This window comes from Oxyura jamaicensis, chromosome 4 (assembly GCF_011077185.1).
Source record: "Oxyura jamaicensis isolate SHBP4307 breed ruddy duck chromosome 4, BPBGC_Ojam_1.0, whole genome shotgun sequence".
Taxonomy (NCBI): Eukaryota; Metazoa; Chordata; class Aves; order Anseriformes; family Anatidae; genus Oxyura; species Oxyura jamaicensis.
Window position 1 is genome coordinate 8,094,144 of NC_048896.1, and position 21,522 is coordinate 8,115,665.

Below are 21,522 nucleotides of genomic sequence, written 5' to 3' on the forward strand. Positions count from 1 at the left end.
GAGGCCCCGGGGGGAGCTCGGGGCCGGGGACTCCCCGCGGGGTGCGGAGAGGGAGACACGGGCAAGGGGCGCCCGCTGGAGGGGGACCACGCCGTCGGCGGGCGGGCAGCGGCGGGCTCCGCTCCGCTCCTCCCGGCCGGGCGGGCGGATCCCGGCTCCTGATTTTCCCGGGGGCTGCAGAGGCTTGTCCCGGCCCTGCGCGATCCTGCTTGGCTGCCGCCCTCCCCGCCTCCCTCCTCCTCCTCCTCCTCCTCCTCCACCACCCCATGTGCTTCCTGCCGGGCCAAGTTTGCAGAGCGCCGCCGCACGCCGGGCCAGCGGAGCAGAGCCGCAGCAGAGCGGGGCTGCACGGAGCGCGGCGGCGGGGCCGGGCCGAGCCGTGCCGGGCTAGGGCAGGGCAGGGCAGGGCAGGCTCGACGGAGGGGCCGGCTCCGGCTCCGGCCTCGGGGCGCTCTCCCCGGCCCCTGCCCGCCCGCACCATGCCGCGGCGGCGCGGCTGCCTGCCGCCCCTCGTCTGCACTTTAGCCGCCCTCAGCCTGCCGCTGCTGCTGGCCGCCGAGCCCCGCGCCAAAAGTTGCTCCGAAGTGCGGAGGCTCTACGCCGCCAAGGGCTTCAGCCAGAGCGAGGCGCCCAGCCACGAGATCAGCGGTGAGTCGGGGGCAGCGCCGCCGCCTTTGTGCGAGCGCCGGACGGGCCCGGGGGAGCGCCCGCGGCTCGCCCAGCTCGGCCCGCCCCGGCACGGCCCGGCCCGGCCCGGCACGGCCCGGGGTGCGGGGGCACGGCACGGCACGGCTCCCCGGGAACCACCCGGAGCATAGCGGGGGCGCCCGGCTTCCCAGCCCCGAGCTTGAGGCTCCCGGAGCTCGGCGCGGCTCCTCCGGGCTGCCCCCTTTCCCCGTGCCGTGCCGGGGCGGCGGGCGGGACCGCGCCTGTTGCCGTTTCCCCCCCCCGCAGCCGGCTTCCAGCGCTCCGTGTCCCCGGGCGGCGGGGAGCGGGACCCGGGCAGCGCTGCGAGGCGGCCGGGGCCGGGCAGGGCAGCGCAGTCCCCGCCGCAGCCGTCCCGCCCAGGTGCCTGCTGCTGCCGAAGTGAGGGAGATTTTTTTTATTTTTATTATTTTATTTTATTTTATTTTATTTTATTTTATTTTATTTCTTTTGCCTTTCCCTTTTTCCCCTCCATGTTCATCTCAAGATACTTGCGCATCCCGGGGACAGGAGTGCTCGCAGCCGGCAGTAGTAGGAAATTGTAGCTAATGTGCTCACACCCAAAACATTTTATTCTTTTTGTTTCATCCTTCATCTCCCTCCCAGGGCTGCTGCTTTTATTTCCCCTTCTGAATGACCTACTGGACCGCATTCTCCGCGGAACAAAGGAAGTGCCTTTTTAGCTGGAATCCTCGGAGACCACCAAGGACTCCAGCTCATGCACTGCAATTTCGCACTACTTTCAACAATAACAAAAATGCATGACTGAATGGCTCAAAAATGTGGAGTGTTAGAGGCATTCATTTCAGTCTAGGGCACTGTCACAACACAGACAGACCCCAAGTAAATACCTTTAGATGCCTAATATAGAAGCTGGGGGTAATCTTTACCATCGGTGTGCCCTCCAGATATGCATACATTATCCTTTTCACTGACAAACTAAAATGATTTCAATCGGTTCCACTTTTATATTGTCAGACTAATGATATGCGTTTAGCCTACATCTGTTTGAGTAAAATTGAGGGTCCATTTACTTCTCCAAGAAATATTTTAATGAGAAACGTCTGACTGGTTGCAGTTAAAATACTCTCTCCACTTCAACCTCCCTGCTTCATAAAATAGTCTCTAATAAATAGCCTTGCATTTGGTTCGAGTCCAGCCCTCGTGGGTGTAGGATCAGGGCATGGGCAGGCTTTCTCATATGCCTGGTATCTGGAAAGTTTGACCCTTAACTTATTTTGTGTATTGTTACTTAAGATGACTTGGCTAGCTTTGGAGGATGTCAGGACTAGATCCTGCTGGCAGGGTTTCCATCTGAGGCTCTGAAGCTGTTGTCGGTTTGACCCTGCCCTTTTGCAGTGAGGGGTCAGAAATGTGATGAGCAAGGTAAGATTATTTGACAAAAGAAGGGCTTTCTGCAGTGACATGCTGAAAATCTCAGCCAGGTTATATTGCTGTTCCAAGGGTGTGGGAGGTCAGTGTCTGGCCTCCCTTGGAAAGCAACAGGTCTCATGAAGTTACGTTTTAAATGTCATCCTTCCCTGCAGGGCATTTCGGAGGGGATGGTGGAAGTCCTTAAAGGAAGCATGCTGTGTACACCTCAGGTGCGACTGCACTTGAAATTAAAGCTCACGTGGGGTGCATCACCTGCTATAGTTTCATATCCCCTTGCAAGTTTGGTGGTTTTGGCGCTGTTTTCGGTTTTGGTGTGGTGTTTAAAGGCTCCTGATCTCCCCTCTTGCTGCTCAGCCATTGTATGCAAATAGGGAGATGGTAACAGCTCATGCTGCTGCTGGCAGTTGACTTTCTGAGCACGCAATAGTTCACCTGCTGCGGTGTCTGTGGGGGGTGCAGGAGCCTGGGGGGGTCCCATCGACCAGGGAACTAGGTCCTGATAATGCTGAATGGAGGCTGAGGTCTGACACGAGGTCTAAAGGTCCCTACTGCACATTGCATCTCAGAAATGAGTCACCCGCCAAACCTCTGATTTCAGGTGGTGTTTCAGGTGATAGTGATGTGTTTTCATTCACCAGGGTGAGCTGGGAAGGCAGTTACCCACAAGGTTGGCTAATCAGTGAGAACGAGATAAACATGTATGACGGAAGGAGATGTGTGTTTTGACGTGCATGGCATTGGAGTGGCTCTGGAAATGAGATTCCTGCTTGGTAGCCTCGCTCCCCTGGCTGCGACCAGGTTGGGGAGTGTTCAGTGGGCTGTGGTGCTGGTGGGGGAGGTACAGAAACATGGTTGTTAAAGGGCTTGAGTTCAGTCCAAAGTCTGTCAAGTTCTGCTTTAGATTTTAGTGCAGGTTTGGTAGATTGCCTGTTATTCTTCTGCAGAATTGTTTCAGAATGCAGTGCATGGGCAGAAACTTCCTAGCACCTCTCCAAAAAAGTGCCCTAAAAGCTGTGCCAAACTAGTTTCTGTAAGCTAGGTGATTTCTGTAATGTTAAAGCAGGGCTTGCTGATGTACAAAACTGTTGGCCTTGAATTGTCAAAGTGAAGCGGCATGGGCAGACGTGTCCCTACCCAGAGCTGTGAGACAGTGAGTGAAGCATCCTCACCTGATGAGCTCAGGAGTCATTCCAGGATATAGTGGCATTTCTTTTTTTTTTATTTATTTTATTATTATTATTATTTTCCCGTTTTTGTGTTCTTCTGGAGCAGTAGATATGTGCAATGTTTTTCGTTGCTGGAATGGGCAAATCTTTTCATCTTTTTATCCATGTCATTGCTGTTTTAGTTTCATTAAATGACTATTGTTTGTTCATAATTACCTAGGAGTTTCATTTAATATTTGTTTAGACTAGGTTTGGGATCTAATTAGAGTATGTGTAAATGATAGGTTATATCTTGCAGACATACGTGGGCATTTCTGAAAGAAGTGCACAGCTGGTCAGCTCATGGCTTGCTTGATAAGAGGTGTATAATGTGTTCTTTGTAGTGTGGAATACAGAGAAATTGTTTCCTTTTATGTTAACTTGGTGTTGGAGGTGTAAAGAGATGTTAGTGTGAAAAATCTGCATGGAGGCATTTCATAAGTCGTGGCCCTTTGGTGCTGCCTTACATCTCAAAGATCTTCAGGAGCTTCTGCACCTATAGCCCTGTGATGCTTTGTGTCTCAAAGGTGAAGGCTGCAGCTTCAGGAGTTCACCCTTAAATCCTTGGGGAAGGCAGCTGCATCCCACCTGATGTTCAGTGTGAGGTGCTGGGATGGTGGAGGTCTGGTGTTGCTCTGTAGGAGCTGGCTATTATTGGTGATTCTGAGGTACCCTGCAGATGGGGACGGGGCAGTTCCTGCAGTGCCTGTTCCAGGGAGATGGCCTGTGAATCAGTAAAGGGGTTCTTTCTTTCTTGTTGGCTGCATTTCCCCAGCCCGGGCAGGGATGACTTGGAAAGATGTAGGTGAAAGTCTCAACTTCTTTTTGTTGGAAAAGTGGAGACTTCACAAAGCATACGTGGTTGTTTTTTTTTTTCATAAATTTCTTTTAAAGGCTTTCTGTGGAAAGGGCACATCCCAGGAAGGTACTAGCCCTGCAGCATGTTGCTACTCACTTTGCTCATACACTACCCAAAAGTATTGCTCTGTATTGGATCCACACATCTCAGGGCCATGGTGGTAGTGGAGCATAATTTCCTGGGGCAACCGTCTGCAGTGGCTGCTTGCACCAGTTGGTCTTGTGCAGGATGGAATGCAAAGCGAGCTGGTGGTGGTGGCATCTTGAGACCATGGTGGTGGCGGCATCCATAAGACCTTGGTAGGTGGCTGTTTTTTTTTATTATTTTTTTTTAAATAAAATACAACATTCCTTTTAACTGAAGCTCTTTCTTGCTCTAAGGTGTTAAATAGATGGAAATTTCTTCCCTTTTCCTACTAACTGGAGGGAATAGATGTTTCTTTTCCCTGATTAAAAAGAAAAAAAAGACCTTGCAAGTCAGTGGAAAAATGTTATAAGTTGACCTGTGAGTGTCCTACAGAAGTGTAATGAGTTCCTTCAACGGCAATGCTGCTCTGGTTTCTTCTTGTGTGGATTTCATGGGGGCTTGGAGGCAGACCTGGAGGAAACGCCAGCCTTTGCAGGGAGCTGAAAGCAGGCAGCACTCCATGTGCTGTCTTAGCAGAGTTACTCTTTGTCTCTCTATTTAAGCCAAGTAAATGGAATAGCTGCATCTGTTTGTGGTGATTGAGAGAGGTTCTTTCATCGTGACAGAGAAAATTGCTTGTCCTTCAATTCTGAGCTCATGGGATTTAACAGCTACCCAAAGTAGCTGCTGGAGGGGTGCCCTGCTGCTTGCTCACCCCTCTTTGTTTATAATTGTCACCTGAGTGCTGTCACCAGTGTGTCCCCCAGGTGTGCCTTGGTTGGTGGGAAAGGCACTCTCTCAATGTATAAAGTTCTGCAAATGCTGCTTTACTTCTTCACATGCTTCTCCTCGGTGGGAAGAGGCCACATGGAAAAGCTGTTGCTGGGCCTGGTTCTGGGTGGCGTTACTCGTGCCACCTGGTGCTGCTGAACCTGCTGCAGGATGTCTGCACAGAACAGCTTGGGACTCAGAACCACAGAACAGCCCAGGCTGGAAGGCGCCTGGAAAGATCGTGAAGTCCAATCCGAAGTAGAAGGGAGCCTAGATGAGATTATCCAGCAGCCCAACCAATTGCATCTTGCAAACCTGCAGTGATGGGGATACTACCGCGTCCCAGGGGAGGCCAGGCCAGGTTTGGTGCGCTACGAGGAGCACCAGACAAGGCCGTGTCCTCCTCACCTTCTGTTTGAAGGTGTGGAGCCTGCCCACCAGCAGCAGCTCTGTTGGCGATGGCTCTCATCACACGGCTGTCCCGGTGGGTAGGGTGGGTTCTCGTGCCCGGTGTGTATTAATAGAGCGATTGTCTGGCCTCCCGTGGGTGGGGAGGTAGCTGTCGGAGAACGTCCTTGCGGCAAATGCGAGTGCTGGCATGGAAAAGTAAACGAGAAAATCGCTTGAAGTATTTTTAGCTGCTTCTAATGTCATTTAGCAACTGGAAACAGCGGGGGGGGGGCGGAAGAAGGGGGTTGAGTTGGCAATATGCAAGCCACCCGTGGCCACTGGTAAGCGCCCGGTCCTGTCCGGTGGGGCCATCGCTCAGCGAGCGCTTGAGGAGAGCTAGGGGCAGCTTCTGAGAGCCTTGTTCCTCCGACTGCCGTGCACCCGGGACTCCGCTTTCTCTCCTTCAGCTTCCAGAGCAGCGTCTTGTTCGACTACAGCGGCGCATTGTGTCCTAGCAGACTGCAGCGCTAAGCATGTGGTTAACAGCAACTGCGCGCAGTGGTCCGGGCTGAGTGGGAGTATCGTTTTCCTTGGCAGACACTTCATAGAAAGTTCTGTTTTTTCTGCCAGAATAAGCAGTCATTACATTCCATACAATTCATAGTCAAATTATTATCTATTGTTAAAATTGCCTTAATTATCAGATGTTTCCTTAGACATGTAGCTGTTTTTTAAAAGGCTGAATAGAAGTGTGTACATTGTGCAGGAGGCCTGAGCTGCGCAATGTTTCTAGTACTGTTTTGTAATTTCAGGGAGATTTTCTGTGGCTTTCATATGTCAACAGACTTTTTATTCTCACTGAAACTGCACCAGAGCACGGCCGAGGCGGCGGCGAGGCGCTGGGCAGAGCTGCCTTGCTGTGGGATGCTGCTGCTGTGTGGGGCGGTCTGCGTTACTCGCCCCTCGGAGGGGAGCGGTAAGGGGAGATCAGGCTGGAAGTGCTGTGCAACCTATGTGGACAGAGGTTTGGGCAGCACCCTGATGGAGCATCAGGGCTGCGCTATTTTCTGCAAAATCCTTCACCTCCTCCCAGAAGAGGAGTAATCCCCGGGACTGATTCCCTGCTTTTTGTTCTGCCTTTTTTTTTTTTTTTTTTTTTAATTATTCCTTTAAGGAAGTTCTTGTTAGCAAGAAAAAACCTCTGGGTGCCCCCCTTCCCAGCTCCCGGAGGCGCGGGGCTGCCAGTGTTGGTCTCCGGGGCAATAACCTCCTCGCATTCCTCACATTCCTTGTGCTTTCTCTTTCTCCTGAGATTATGAAGATAACTTCCTTCTCCCATTGCTAAGCAATGCGAGGGCCCGGGAAAACTCTTGAATTTTCCCCCTTGCTCCCTGAATTACTTTGTGAGCTCTACTGAGATCCCCTGTAGCAACCACTTCCAGTCTGTACTGTTCACTGTTATTTGTGCATCTCTGGAAGAAAACAACAACATAAGCAGCAGCTATTTTTTAATTATGAAGCACTTTAATTAAAAAAGAATGGCTTTGTTGTAGTGTGTCTTACCTGCTTCCCAGTTTAAGGACTTTTCTTAATGTTTTGTGAACTGTTTTGCCTTCCTAGAGGTTTCAAGCTGCCATCACTCTTGTGATTTCCCCCCCCCCCCCCACTTCACACACGTGCAGCCCGGCAGAGCCCATGGCAGAAGCACTGTGCTTATTCCAGGGGATTTTATTCTTGTTTAGCTCCTTCTGCTCCGAGAACGGAGCTTGGATAGAAGCAATGTGCTGGCAAGAGGGGAGGAGGGATCAGAGGTTACACGCGTGTGGGGCTAGTGCCGGCCACTTGGGCTGTCAGCAGGCTTTGCCTCTACGAGAATGCAGCTGTGTGGGTTTGCTTGGGATGACACTGTCTGGTTGCAAACAGCCGTGGCTGGCATCTCTGCCCACACCCCTCCGGTTTGTGCTGTGCGGCCCAGCACCTTTCACATCCCCACTGTACATGGGAGGTGCCAAGACACAACCCATGGGTGCGCTGGGGAAGTATTGCAGAGCCTCTTACCTGAAGCAAAATGGTGCCCAGTCCCCTCACCCCCACTCCCCCCTCCTGCTTGTTGAATAAAGCACTTCTAAAAATACTAGTTTCCATTCTTCCTGCTCAGTTTTTCTGTGGTTTGCACGTGCAGTGATGGATGGACCAAGAGGTGTGCGAGTTTGGGGTGAGGCACCTCGCACTCTGCTTTTGGTGTAGGAAAGGTACGTGGTCAGCAGAGGAGCTGCCTGGACTGAAGGATGTTGAAGGAGTATTTCTCTTAATGTTTCCAATTTAGAAGTTGAGAATTGTCTGGATTTTAAGCAAATTCAGATGGGAGCAAACAATGATGAAATGTTTAAAATATGTTTCAACATTTTTGTGGGAATAGAAACTGTTCTTATACAGGCTAGGCTGCAGCCTTCGGGAGGTGAAAATATGTGGCCCTTACACATTGTCGGCATTGTTACTGCTTTTCTTCCCTTTTTTAAATGCTCATAGGAAATTGGCTTTGGTAATTGAGTTTCTACAGAACCACAACATCCAATGGCTGTTCCTTTCCAGGGGTCATAGTTAGGTTAGTTTAAGTAATGTGCAGGAGGTTTAACCTCTTGTGGTTTGTAGTGCTATTCTAGAAATTGCTGGTGATTTGGGGTGTGTTAGGGTAACAGCTTCACAGGAAAACCCCAAATGTCAGGGTGTCTGGTTTTTGGAGAGCTCTGACCGCTTGCTCTGCGAGAGACGGGCACTTTATGGTACGTCCCTCGAAGGGACACTCTCGCTTTGGAAAATAGAGTTAAAGTCTTTATGGCCCACTGACTCTCCTTTTGGAAGAAGCCGGATTAACTGTCTGTGTGTTGTTTACCTACGTTGACTTATAACATCCTCCTGCTCCAAAACACCTTTGTTTTGGGTCCTGCAGACCCAGTGCTTGCTGCCTGGTGCCAGGTCGCATCGCCCTGCATGGCTGGTACCCCCCGGAAATCCAGGGATTTAGGAATTTTTCTGGCAGAGAAGGGCCAGCTTTAAGAAATTATAAGTTGGGGCTGGAGCTTGGTAGCATTGACAGTTCAGTATAAAAAGCTCTGTGTTGCAGGCTGCGATGACAGACAGTGATAAATCACTCTTGGCTGGTGCTACAGGTTCCAATAATGGTGTTTTAAAAAGATTACATGGGTTTTAATGCAAACTTTTTGCTTCTTTGTACTGTCCTTTATGGGCTCCCTTTCTAAAGAGCAGAGCCTGTTTTGATTCAGCATTCTTGGAATCTAAAGATGGAGCCAGGGTTTTACTGGGCTGAAATGCTGTTTTTTGCTTTTCCTACAAACACAGGGATCTTGTTGGAGCGTCTTTATAGCCAGCTGGCTACCAGGAGCTGTTTCACAAAGGCACTTGTTTGTTTGTTTTAAAGGTAGCTTTGCCTCATGGAGGATGAAAGAGCAAGAGGCTTTGCCCAGCTCCAGTGGGTGCTGTTAGAAAGAAGTTTCCCTGTGATAGGGAGAGGCTTTGTGTGATAGCAGTGAGGGGGAAAAACAACCTTTTGCACGTACCCTTCGTTTCCTTGGCCCGTTCCCATGGGAGGACCGGGCATTTGTATGATCAAAGGAACCATAACAATCAGAGACCTGGTGGAAAATTATTCCCTTGCCAGGTACCCACAGGTACCTGGGGCTGGGCAGGGTTTGCCTTTGCTCCAAGATGTGTGGGGTGGCTTGTTTTTTTTTAATTATTATTATTGTTGTTATTATTCCCACTGAGGTTTGCAGGAGGAAAATGGACCATTTCTGGGGTCTGCCTTTCATTGTGGCATGCGAACAGCAGCATCTGTCTGTGGGATGCTGGTGGTCAGGGGGTGCTGGGTGGCCCAGCTGTGCCGGGGCGAAGGCAGGCTCTTGCAGTGTGGTAACAGCTGTGCAGTGATGCTGGGGTAGGAGCAGCTTTACTTCCCTGGCAGCCCGCTCCAGCAAGGACAGCCAGCAGCTTGCCTGGCTGCAGGTTTCTGAGGGCGGCAGGTCTGGGGAGAGGACAAGGTGCCTTTGTCCGTGGTGGTGATGGTCTCCCATCAGGGCACAAACCCTGTGCGCAGATAAGAGGTGGGAGTAGCACCACTGGTTTTGTTTGGGTTGAAGAAAAACAAGCTGATTTTTGGCTCCGTTCAGACGTGGAGCCGTGAGTGCCATAGGACCATATGTTTTTCTCCTTGGTGGGGGGAAAAAATGGCTTTGATAGTGTCTGCTAATGATTCAGTGCTGTTTACATAATAATTGTGATTGGCTTTCATTAGCTCTCGTAAGGAGATAGCTTTAGTTTAGCGCGGTTGCTTCTCTGTTTGGTTTCACACCATCGTGGCAGGGGGGATGAGACTGGGCTGCGGCCCCTCTGCAGGCACAGCAATGGGCTCCCTGCTCCTTGCTGCAAGGAGAGGGGACACACACTGCCAGGGCAGCCCCTGGAAGACCCAGGTAATGGTGCAGAGCATCTCCACAGAGTGGAACTTACATCCACTTTGGGTGATTTCTCAGTGCAGCGCTTAATGTTTACACTAAGAACTCTTGGAGTTTCATAGTGGCAAGGAAGGAAATCCACTGGCCTGCTTCCACCAGGAGCAAAAAGCCAGGACCTCTCACCTATCGGAAGAACTAATCTTTACATCGCGGATACTGGTTGTGTGTATGACGCTCCTGGATTAGATGCTGCAGCCTCACCTTGGTACAGTTCTTGTTTGCTTTCCATGTCCAAATAATCGGGAAGGGGAGTCTTTGTGCAGCGTCTGCCTCCCACAGCTACTGCTGCCTGAGCAGGAGGGCCTGGAAACTGCTGGGGGACACAACCTAGTGCTGAGCTCTTACTAAATAAATAATGTTACTCGATGGATAATACAATAGCCTGAGTGCTACCTTTTGAAAAGGTAAAGTTGGATGTTGTTCCCCCCCCCTTTTTTAACTCAACAGCGGGTGTGTCGTGGTTTAAGATCCGTGCTAGAGGCAGTGTGGGTACAGCTGACCCTGCAGGCACAGTGCCACTTTGAAGTGGGGAGAGTCCCGCGAGGAGTGTGGGTGCTCGCCTGTCCCCTTCGGCTGCAGATGACTTTTTCTTTAGAAGAGTGCCCCAAATGTGGTAGGTTAATGGCTCGGATGTTTGAGTGAGATCCCAAACAGAACATGGCTCACCACCTTCTCCTTCTCCAAACAAAACTTCTAAAAATCTTTTTCCATCCATTGTCTCAGTTCTGAATTGTTCCTGCAGCTCATTGTCCCAGCTGGTCCTTTGATAGGCAAGGAAGGAGCTAGCCCCAGACCTTGGGATTTCGGCTGCTCCTGATGAAGGGCTGGAGCCTGCAGGGACCTCATGGCTGCAGAGCCACCTGGGGCAGGCTCCTCACTGTGATTTGCCTGGGTGGGCTGGGGAAGGTGGCACTGTTCTCAGCTGCATGGCTTCAGGTAATTAAGGAGAGTTAATTGGAGAGCGGTGGCTTGGCGGGTGGCTGGTTGAAAAAGTGAAGAGATGGGGCTCAGTGCTGTTCCTGCCCCTGCTGAAACCACCCTGCTGAAGGGACGCAGGGAGCCCTGTGGAAGGGGCACAGCCAGCAAAACTTCACATAACTCAGTCCTCCTCTTTATTAAAGGCTCCTTTATAACTTTCTGTCGTAACACCCACCAGAACAGCTGGCCTTTTCAGCAGCCTGAAACCTCCCTTGCCGGGAAGGTTCCCGAGCAGGAGCAGCCGTGCTGGCACGGCGCTGCTCCAGACCGTCGCCGACGCTGCTTGGAAAACCCAGCCTGCGTGCGGGCAAGGATGCCAGGCACGGCTGGCGCTCCATGGACAGTTTTCCAGCGTTTCCAAAGCCAGAGATGGGTCTGCTTGCCAGGCAGCAAGCTCAACAGGCAACTGAGAAATAGCTGCGGCATGTAAGGGTTAATTTCTAGGTATCAAAATATGCACAAAAGGTTAAATGAGACTTCCTCCGTGTCAATGAATTACGGCTTTAAAATATTTGCATTCTTTCCTGAAAGATTTAGGAATAATTATATAGCACTCAGGGGCAAGGCATTGCCAGATAAACTTAACAACTCTATAATTTGTACTCGAGGCAGGGTTTCCTGTAAATGATAGCTTTGTTTAATTTTACAATACTGCTTCCAAATGTTTGCTGGTTATGGATTGCCAACCCAAATGGACTTGTGAATCTGGAAGAGTGTTTGTTTGTTATTGGAGACAATAAAAGCTGCTGAATTAGGCTAAAACTTGGCATCTCGTTTAAAACTTCTAGGTATCCTCTCCTATGCAGGTTTGTTGGGGTGGGCAGTCGAGGTACGGTGCTTGCAGCTTTCCTGCTTACTGTACAGAGTCCCTGAGCTGAGCTGGGGTCTCTTCCTGCTCAGCGTTTCTTTTTCTGGGTTTGAGAAAGGAGCACTGCAGTTTCAGCGCACATACTTTATTTCCATTACTCAAAGCTGGAGTCATGCATAGTTACAGCCAGAGACACTTCAGCAGCTCTGGGGATAACAAGATAGCTGACAGATTGGAATGCGGATTTATCAGGGGTAAAAACTGGCAAAATTCCTTATTTCTGATTCTTCTTAAATGGACCCTTCATGCTCCTGCTGTATGAGGCCACCGAAAGTTTTAACCCTTGTGTTCCCCAGCTGAATCTAGGGATATGCACTGGAGCCACATTCGTGTTTTTTGTGATTAAATTGCTCAGTCTCGGTTTATGGGTGTTTCTCGTTTCTCTCTATCTGTTTTTAAAGTGAATCTCTTACAGAAATGTTTTCAATGGGTTTTTATTTTCAAGTGCAGGCCTTTTTACCAGATGTGTGGCTGAGCGACCACAGAATGTAAATTTTACTGTATAATGCCTTTGGACTGGCAGTCTGAAAGACTACTGGGCAGTTAACATAGGAGGATTGTGTCACAAAATCTGCTTCCTTGGGATATGAATCTATTAATTTCTTTCAGAGCAAATCACGCTTGGCTTCAATTGCATTTTGATGTAGAGCTCTCGTGCATTTGTTAGGACCTGGAAATTTGTTAGGACCTGTACATTGATATGAGAAACAGGTCATCTGTAGCTATGTATATATATGTGTATGTTAATGTTCTGAGACATTGAGCACTGTCTTTGTGGGAAACAACTTATAAGACAAGAAGCACCCTTGGAAGCTGAGTAATGTGAAATCCCTTAGTTATGGGAGCTAGCTTCAGAAGACGAGATGAACTGTTCGGCGGGAGAGTTTCAAGTTAAATTTTAACCTCAGAGGATTCTCGAAATCCGCTTTGAGCAGCTGCTGGTGCAGCAAGATGTGCTTTGTGGCAGCCCCAGGCGGGGGGCCGGGTCTGGCGCCCCGCTCTGACATAGCTGTCCGCGGGGTGGGTATATTTGGAGCTGGTGGTTGCTCCTGTGGTTGTGCGTCTCGAGCGGAGGAGAATGAAGAGAATATCACTTTTTATTTGAAAAGGAAAGGATTGCTCAAGGATTGCAAAACACTTTGTTTTGGAAAAATATCATTGTTCGAAAATAGCATAGGAGCGGGAGAGGGGCTGTCTCTGGGTGCTTGTGGACCAGTTTTGTTATGGGGCACCCATGGGGCAGGTCCTCTGTCCCCCTCAGGACACGCGGACAGTGTGGGAGACCCACATTACAGCCTTGCTGCAGCCCTGGCAGCATCGCTTTGTGTTGGCTGTGGGTCGTTAAATGCCTCCCTGCTGCAGGGACTTCTCGCCTCTCCTCTGTTCTTTTTTTAGCTCCAAACTTTTTATAGTGTAGTTGCTTCAGGAGGTGCTTGGATAACAAAGCAGCCAAGGGGATGGGAGGAGAGAGACCCTCTCCCTGCTTGGAAAAGACTAACAGCTTCTAAACCTGACCGACCCTTCTAATCGGCATTGCTGACTGTCCTGGATGGGTGAGGGTGGCTCCGGCATGGCACAGGTGAATCCCCTGTTGCTCTACCAGCCCCCAGCACGTGGGCAGGATGTTCCCTTGTTGCTGCCCCTGTTGTGGGCTCCCACCCTGGGGTTTGCCCTGTGCTGGGGGCTGTTTACCTTTCTGTGAGCGGATTTAGTGCTGCCTGGGAGAGGGGTGGCAAAGGTCCTGTTTGCACTCCCTCCTCCCCCCAGCTGAGCCAGGCTGCTCGGGGCATGCTTAAAAAGACAAAATTGACCCATTTGATACCTGCCAGTAAAAGCCTGGATGTGGTTGTCTCCTGTTATGATAAGGTGCTTTCAGATGGGCTTGTTTCTTTTCCATGCTGCTGAACCAGATCACACTGCCCTTGTGTAGCTGTTTGCCCAGCTACAGCCGCTGTGCGCGTGCAGTCACTGAGCTGTAGCGTGGGGGTGATGTTGCCAAAATACAGGTTCAGTGGTGGAAATACTTGGGCTTCTCTTCTGCACTCAGTGCTGAAGTCTCCCAGCTTTGCTTGTTCCAAAACACCTATGAAGGGATGCAATACTGTGTTGGTTAGAGGGAAGGGGAGGGGGGCTGTGACTGGGAGGTGGACTTAAGCTCTGGTCCCCTTCCCCGCTTGGGGTAGGGCAGGGGTGGCTCAGCTTGGGAGGCAGTACAAGCCCTGAGATGGGCACCAGGCGGGAGAGTTGCTGTGTGTCCCTGCACAGCTCCTGCTCCTGTCTTCAGGAGGTGAAATACGAGTTTGGAAGGAAGACTTGGGAAACCAGAAGGATGGGCTCATCTTAAGAGACTGAAATGGCCTCCTGTGTTCTCCTGCCCTCCTTGTGGGCAGTTGTCCTCTGCAGCCACATCCTCTGTCTGGGACTCCCTGGTCCATCCTGGGAGGATTTTGCTCGAACAAAGCTTGTGGTGAAGAAGCTGGATTGCAAATTGTTGAAAAGAAGTTGAGAGTTATCTATGCTAATGTGATGAGGAGTGCCCGTGTGAACCTGCAGGCAGATAACGCCAGTGTTCATAGCTGCACCAGGTGGCAGATAGGGTTCTTGTCTGCTTTGTGGGGGAGAGGAGGAGGCATTCTTAATGTTGAGATATCCTTATCTTAATTCTTTCTCCCCTCTCTCCTGCCCCCCTTCTTGCCCCTTCCAGGGTGGGTTAAACTACTCAGCTTTGCCTTTTCCACAAATACTGACCGCCGCCTGGTTCCAGACCAGGGGAATATATGAGGGGTCTGTTCCACCAGCGGGATGTTTTTTTGGACATAGGTCACATTATGCTGGCTGAGCACAGTGTGCTGCTTGTGTGAGCTGGGTGGCTTGGACAACAGATACCCAGGCAGTTAAAAAAAAAAAAAAAAAAAAAAGAAAAAAAAAGCTTGGTGGGAGTAGCAGGCAAGGGCTTAAAAGCACATTTTTCAGGTAAAAACCTTATTTACAAACTCGGCTGTGGTCTTAGCTCCAAGGTGATTTATTTAAGGGGAGATGAAGGTGGAACATGGGAGGTGTAGGTGATGGTTCAGACTGTCACTGGGGTGCAGGGGCTGTGCTCTGGTCCCAGTATTTTTCCTCCAGATAAATGCCCCTAGGTAGGTGGCAGCAAGCCCAGCATCAGGCTCAGCTGTGGTGGAATCAGCAGGCTGATGTCCTGCTGCCTTGCCCTGGGAGAGTCAGAGCTGGATCAGTGCCTCTCGCTTCCCTGTGGTGCAGAAGGGATCTACATCCCCTTCTTCAGGGGGCTAAAGCCATTTCTAGAGGCTTGCTGTTGTGGCATGGGGCTCTGCTTGCTGGAGGGAGGGTTTCATCTTTCAGTGGCCCAATTTCAGGGCGTTTCAAAGGTCTTGGGAAAGTTTCACCTCATGTTTTTTGGTGCTAGACTTCATCTGTCTCTGGTTGCGCTGCTTATTTGCCTTTCTCCATGCGACATTTTAGGCCCAGCCGTGCGTGTTTTTGGAGGTTTGTCATATTTACACTAGCAGTTCTCAGAAAGTTCAGCTGAAAAGCAGCTTTTCTTCCTGGGAAAAGCCAGGAACCGCTAATGTGAAATCTTTGTGTATAAAGTTGCCTTTCTCTGCTTATAAACAGTGGCCCTAGGATGGATGTGTGGTGAACCTGTTTAGATTTAAATCTGACCCACCTCCTTGTTTTTGGTGCTGACTTTCTCTTTGAGGAACATGTTCTTTCCTGCCTCTTGCAATAACACGTGGTGTGAGTTTTTAACCTTTAAAATTGGAAAGTCATGTCCTATCGCAGTGTCCTGCTGTGGATGGCAGCATATGATTTTCCCCACAATGCTGTATACGCGGATTTCTTGGGAAGTTCCTGCGTAGCCTTCCTGCCAACGGGTAGGCCAGCTGGGCAGGATGGGGGGCTATGCTGTGGCTGGGAGGGCAGACCTCAAGGTAGCGGAGATGACGAATACCATGGTTGGTTTGGCTGTCCTTTATCCTGTAGTGGAAGGAGGGTGTTTATGGCCATCTCTGGCATTCTGAGGTTGTTGGTGGTGAGTGGAGCAAGGCTGGAAAGCTGTGTGTGTGTCACTGAATTAATTTGGAGCGAGGGTTTTGCTAGCTTTTTATGATCTCTTGGCTGTGTGCAGAAATAGAATATCCTTGGACAAATGTCCTATCCCTGTGAGCTGGCCTCCTTGTTGTACTGATCTTTCTGTGTCTTCTGCCACAGCAATGTGGCTTTCTCAGGCTGGCTGGATTATAAGGATCTGATAGCTACAGAGAGCCCATCACATGTCCTGATAGCCCCTGGTAAATCTGCAGGAGAGGGTGAGCCGGGAAGTCCTTGTGCATGCCTTGGCCTTGCAGCTGCAGTAGAAGAGGAGGCATGAGACTGAGCTCTGATGGCTGTCCCTCCCAGAGCCCTTCATTTGGGCTTGTTTTCCCCACCCAGGTTTGCGTCAGATTGATGTGAGGTAATTTATTTCTGAACCCCTCCGGGTTGGTGACTCCAGTCCAGCTGCAATTGGGAAGGAGGTTCTGCAGTGAGGAGCGGAGGGAAGATGTGGAACAGAGCCACATCACACATGGCCACGGCTACTCTTGTCCCATCAAAGTCAGGCTGGCCGAGGGTTTGGCAATGTCGGTGGTGAAAAAAGTAAAGGCTTAGTGTGCTTTGGTGTGCAGGGCTGAAAATGCCTGAGTCTACCTTGCTTTCTCTTGGTTTTATTTTGGGAGTGTGCATCCACCTGCACAGACTGACAAAGCTGCTCTGCATCTTCTACAAGAGAAGCCTCCTAACTGAAATATTAGGTCCAAAGCTCAGACAAGCTGTAGGTTTGGCTTTCTGGGGATAGGGCTTTGCCTGTGGAACTGCAGGTGTGGACCAGAGTGAGTGCAGTGCCTTCTCCCTGGCTGCCAAAATGTGCATCCTGTTGCTGTGAAAATGTCTCATGGAAAACTTTCTGCTTGCAAGAAGTTTCACATATGTCTGCCCAAGACCTGCTCTTGGACTCAATGTTGTTTCCTAAATAAAGGAGGCTTTGGTCCTTGAAGGGGAGTGGGGGACACTAACCATTCTGCCACCTAGCAGCCCATCAGTCCTGGGGGAACAGCTAGCTATGAGCTGGTGAAGGAGATAATTTGTTGAGCAGGAGCTGCGCAGGGCTGAGCATTGAAGTGAGTAATAGCTCTCCTGAACTCTTATTTTGTGGCCCCCTAAAAACCAATTTCCAGCGGAGCCACAGCCCCCTGCATCTCAGGCTTTAGTCTCCTGCCTCTTTGTGTGCTTTCACAGACCCCTCTAGTCGCCCCAGTACTGCATATCTCAAACTGAATATTAAATGTTTCATAAGAGCCAAACTGTCTTGGCGGTGGGGGGGGGGGGGGGGGGGGGTGTCCAAAAAAAAAAAGGATTCAAAATACATTTGAAAAATCTGGCATTTCTTGTATCTTTTCCCAGTGTCTCTTAACCTGCTATAATTCTTAAGTTATCTCTACTATTACTGTGCTTGGCAAGCCCTGTAGGTAGGGGAAGTGTTTATTCACGTGGGTTTTACATAGATAAATACAGTTGTGAAGTAGTATTGACACACGGAAATGTTCATGGATGCTTAGAGAAGAATCACCTGCTTTGTGAAAGCTCTGTGTCAGTTCCTTAGTCTGAATGTCTGTACAAAATCCAGTCCTGACAAAGCATGTTGTAGAAAAGGATGCATATTTCTTTGGCTTAAAAAGAACTAAAAAACCCTAAAACATACACACATGCACGCCCTTAGTAAATGTTTTGTGCACATCGGAAACAAAAGCACCAACATTTGCTTGTCAGAGCTAATAAAGTGTGCTTGGATCTTAATTTTTCTGCTTGATTTCACAAAGTAATTGAAACTTCCTTTTTTTGCTGCAAGCTTTTTTTTTTTCTTCCTCCTCTAAAGAAGTTTTTAAAAGAACATCTTTTGGTCAGTGAGTTTATGGAATTTTGCTCAGGAGGCAGATGCAGTTCGAGCTCACTGAACAAGTGGTCACTCAAAGCTCACAGGACAAATTACTTGTGTCTGCAAGTCATTTCTCTAAGTTGAAAAACACCTAGACCAAATAAACCTTGAACTAGAGGTTTTATAGGAGCTTTTGAGCATGTAAGTGAAGCTTTTGTAATCACGGTAATCTGATAAAACCTTAAAAAACAGGGGTCCCATAAAGAAAATACTAGTTCCACTTGAGGTGATAAAAGCCACATCTGGCAAACTTTGCTTGCTACCTCCTGATGACCTGAGAGAGAGGCAAATAACCCCCGCTGGAGAGGCAAGGACGCTGGAGCCCTGTGCGGTGGTGCCATGCCCAGCTGTGGGCATGCGGCCATCCAGCACCCGCCACTGAGCAGGCAAAATAGTTCATTTAAGAATGAAGCAGCGGCTTTTGAGGGAGGAACAAAGCATTTTTAAGAGTGGAGGAGAGGGGAAGGAGGCTGTGGTGGTGCTTTAGAGGCTGGTCGACTTGAGAGGTGTTTTCCTGCTGTTAGATGCAGCCCATCCTCTAGTTTGAGCTTGCAAATTGCATGAATATTATGTATTGTTATCTGCCCCTGAGTAAGCATGGCATATTGAGTTTTAGAGGTTAGAATAAGGAGGGGCTGCATAATTGAAAACAAACAAACAGCAAAGACAAAAAAAGAAACATAAAACAGCAAACCCAAACCCACAAATAGAAAACAGACTTTCCAGATTGATTAGTTCAAATTTGTTTATTTGAAGTACCAAAAGTTAGCATCATCACTCTTTTGGGGTGTCTCTCAAATTTGGCAATATGTTAACCATGTGTTTTCAGATGATCTTTTCACAAGAAAGTATGCTTTTTTTTTTTTTTTTTTTTTTCTTGGGGGGGGGATTGTTCTTGCCTTAAGCTTTGAATTGAAAGTAGGGCAGACTGCAAAGACTAATTTGCAGTCCTGACATGCAGGTGCTGTTCTTGAAGGAATTATGCTCTGTAAAAACTTCTGTTTCAGGGAGGATTTTACTTGGGTGTGTTGAAGAGCACTGAGTGTTTCCTGTAACTTCTAAGACATGCTACTGTTAACTTTTTTCCATGTTAAGAACAATAAAGCATTTACTGGCTTCAGGAGGAAGTGAAGAGCTGAAACGAGCTGCTGATAAGGTCTAATTTTACTTTTGGTTCTCAGGGTGTTAGGACTGGAAGTTGTTTCCTACCTGCAGTAACAGATCAGTAGCTTAGCTGTAATAATTCACATATTTGGGTGAAACACCACTAAGCCCCCAGACGGAGGAATTACAGCTTCAACCTATTAGCTGTTGGCCATTAATGAGCCAGGTATAAATGCCGTGATTGCGCTTGAAATTTCTAAGCTGAATCCTCTGTATTTGATGTAAGAATGTCTCCTAAGGAGAATTAGTTAACTTCTCAGGGTTTTCACCTTTCCTCTTTGGGATGGAGTAGTATGCTTCAGGTCATGCTGATAGCATCTCATGCATTTGTGCTATCAAAGCTGGTGGAAGTTCCCCGCCGCTCAGGCAGCACAGCTCCGATGTTCTCTCACATTCAGACGCCTTGTTTATCTTTGACCAGAGGCTTGGATAAACTTCCAAAATAAATTAACATAGCAGTCCGCTCAGTCTCCTTTGGCGGAGGTTTTGTGGAGTGACTCAAACGTTATAAATATGAAAGCAGCTAGACTTCAAACACTTCCCTCGGACAAAGTTTTCACAGTTGTCTCCTATAGCGTCAAAGGAGAACGTTTCCTTGAAGCAAATCTTTATTTTATTTAATACTCCCCCTGCTTTCTCTATTTGCTTGCCTCTGGCCTGCACTCTTACTTCACACCTGCCCTTCTGATGAAGAAGTAATCAGCAAAGATGGATCGGTGTGCCAGTAAGCCCTTCGGCCTGGTGCAGCTCGAGCGGGAACCAAAGGTCAGGCTGGGGCGGCGCAGGCTGGGCCTCCCTGTGCTTGGGCAGTGCTTGCTTGCATGCAGGAATGTGGTAACAGGATTTAAAGGAAACATACAGAACTAACGAGGATTAAGGCTAATTGTCTGCCCTGTTCCACGAAGGGTGGCAGGATGTGGCCATGCGGGGAGTGATGCAGTAGGAAAATCCAGCGGTTACGGTCTCTTCACGGAGGATGTGCGTAGGCTTGGTTTGCTCTCTGTATGAAGGAATGGAAAGTAGTAGCTTGGAAAGAGGGGAAAAAACAGAAATAAAGGTTCAGTTCTTCCTTCTCAAAGGTTTTGAGCATGTTGGAGCAAATATTTCTGCAGTTGGTGGCATGGGTACTCCAAGTGGATGATTCAAATCATGCCTGGGCTCTGTTTTTTTGCTGGTGTTGCAGAGCCATCCCTCTGTGGGGAGGTGATGCTAGGCTGTAGCAGCTGGGCTCAGTGCCAGTGGAGGCCTCTCACTGATGGACCTTGTGTGTCAGCAAGTTCATTTTGAGAAAAGACACGATGCTGTCAGAGGTGTTTTGGGGACCGTGCCTTCCCTTGCAGTTCAGGCTGGTGGCTCTAGTCTTGCAGAGGTCACTTGTATCCCTCAGCTTGAGGAAGTGGGGATTTGTGAGTGGATGGACAATGTTCCTGCATGCATTCATTCCTTCTTGGTCCTTGGGCTTTAACCATTTTGAATAATGGCACCTAAAACTCATCATTTTGTCTCTTTGGAGTTTCTTAGTGGATGAGGCAGATGTGTGGCGGCAGGGGAGGGTGCCCTATTTTCTAGCACGGGATGGCTTTTAGGTTACAGCTGGACTTGGCTACACTTGAAGCCTTAAAGCTTTTCATCTTTTTGTTTATACTTTCCCCAAGCAAGCGAGCGGTGCTCTTGCAGATAGAGGAGATGGAACGTTTCCCTTTGGTGCAGAGCTCTTGCTCACCTTTGTTTTTCCCCAGGGAAGGGAGGTGTTGGGTGCTGTGGCACGAGTGGCCAGTGGCATGTGTGGGTGCAGAAGCATGTTCCTCTGTGTAACCTGTTACTCTTGGGTGGCCCTGGCTGGTCCTGTCTCTTTGCAGTGCCCCCCTGCATGCCCTCCCTGAACAAGACCAGCCCTGTGAAAGGCAGGGTGAATTAGTGCATACTCAAGGATGGAAAAAAAAATTACCCTGCTGTTTTTCATGTGTTAGTGTATTTGTACGCTGCCCTTTAACACAGTGCTTTGTAGTTTGGTGTGGGGGCTTCTGTTTTTGTCCCCCTCTAGGAAAGTTTGTTGCAGAACTGCTGCAAGCTCTGCAGTGTCTATTACAAGTCTTGCAATAGAGAATTAATCTCTCTGGAAGTTAACTAACATCTTTCTCTCTTTCTCCAATTTATAGATTAGATTATTGTTTGTATAAAGTCCAGGGTATTTTTTTTTTTTATTTTACTTTAAGTCAAAAACAGGAAATGGTGGCTGATTTTCATGAGTTTGTTTCTTATTTAAAGGATTACAAACATCTTTGGGGGCTTTCTTACATTTTTGCTTTTTGCTGCTGACTCACATGCTGCTGTTACTTCTGTTCCTTTTGGTGCACTTCAGCACACAGACACGTTAGCTCCACTTTGAGTGATGATGTGTGCTGGTTTTTGCTTCAACAAAACTTCACTTCTTTTGAGCCCCTGTGTAGCATCCGAGGGGCAGGGCACTGGGGGGTTGACCGCAGGGGCATGGCACTGCCAGAGCTGAGCCGAGCCAGCAGATGACCAGGCTG

At 49.1% G+C, this 21,522-nt stretch overlaps 1 protein-coding gene across 1 annotated transcript in view; it reads left to right on the plus strand.

Annotated features, from left to right (window-relative positions):
* Positions 1-268: 268 nt before the first annotated feature.
* Positions 269-21,522, plus strand: part of GPC4 (glypican 4) — a 69,221-nt gene continuing 47,967 nt past the window's right edge. The window contains exon 1 of the mRNA XM_035324584.1: positions 269-648. Within this exon, the coding sequence (XP_035180475.1) occupies positions 480-648 (169 nt within the window). The 5' untranslated portion in view covers positions 269-479. The remainder of the gene's footprint in view (positions 649-21,522) is intronic.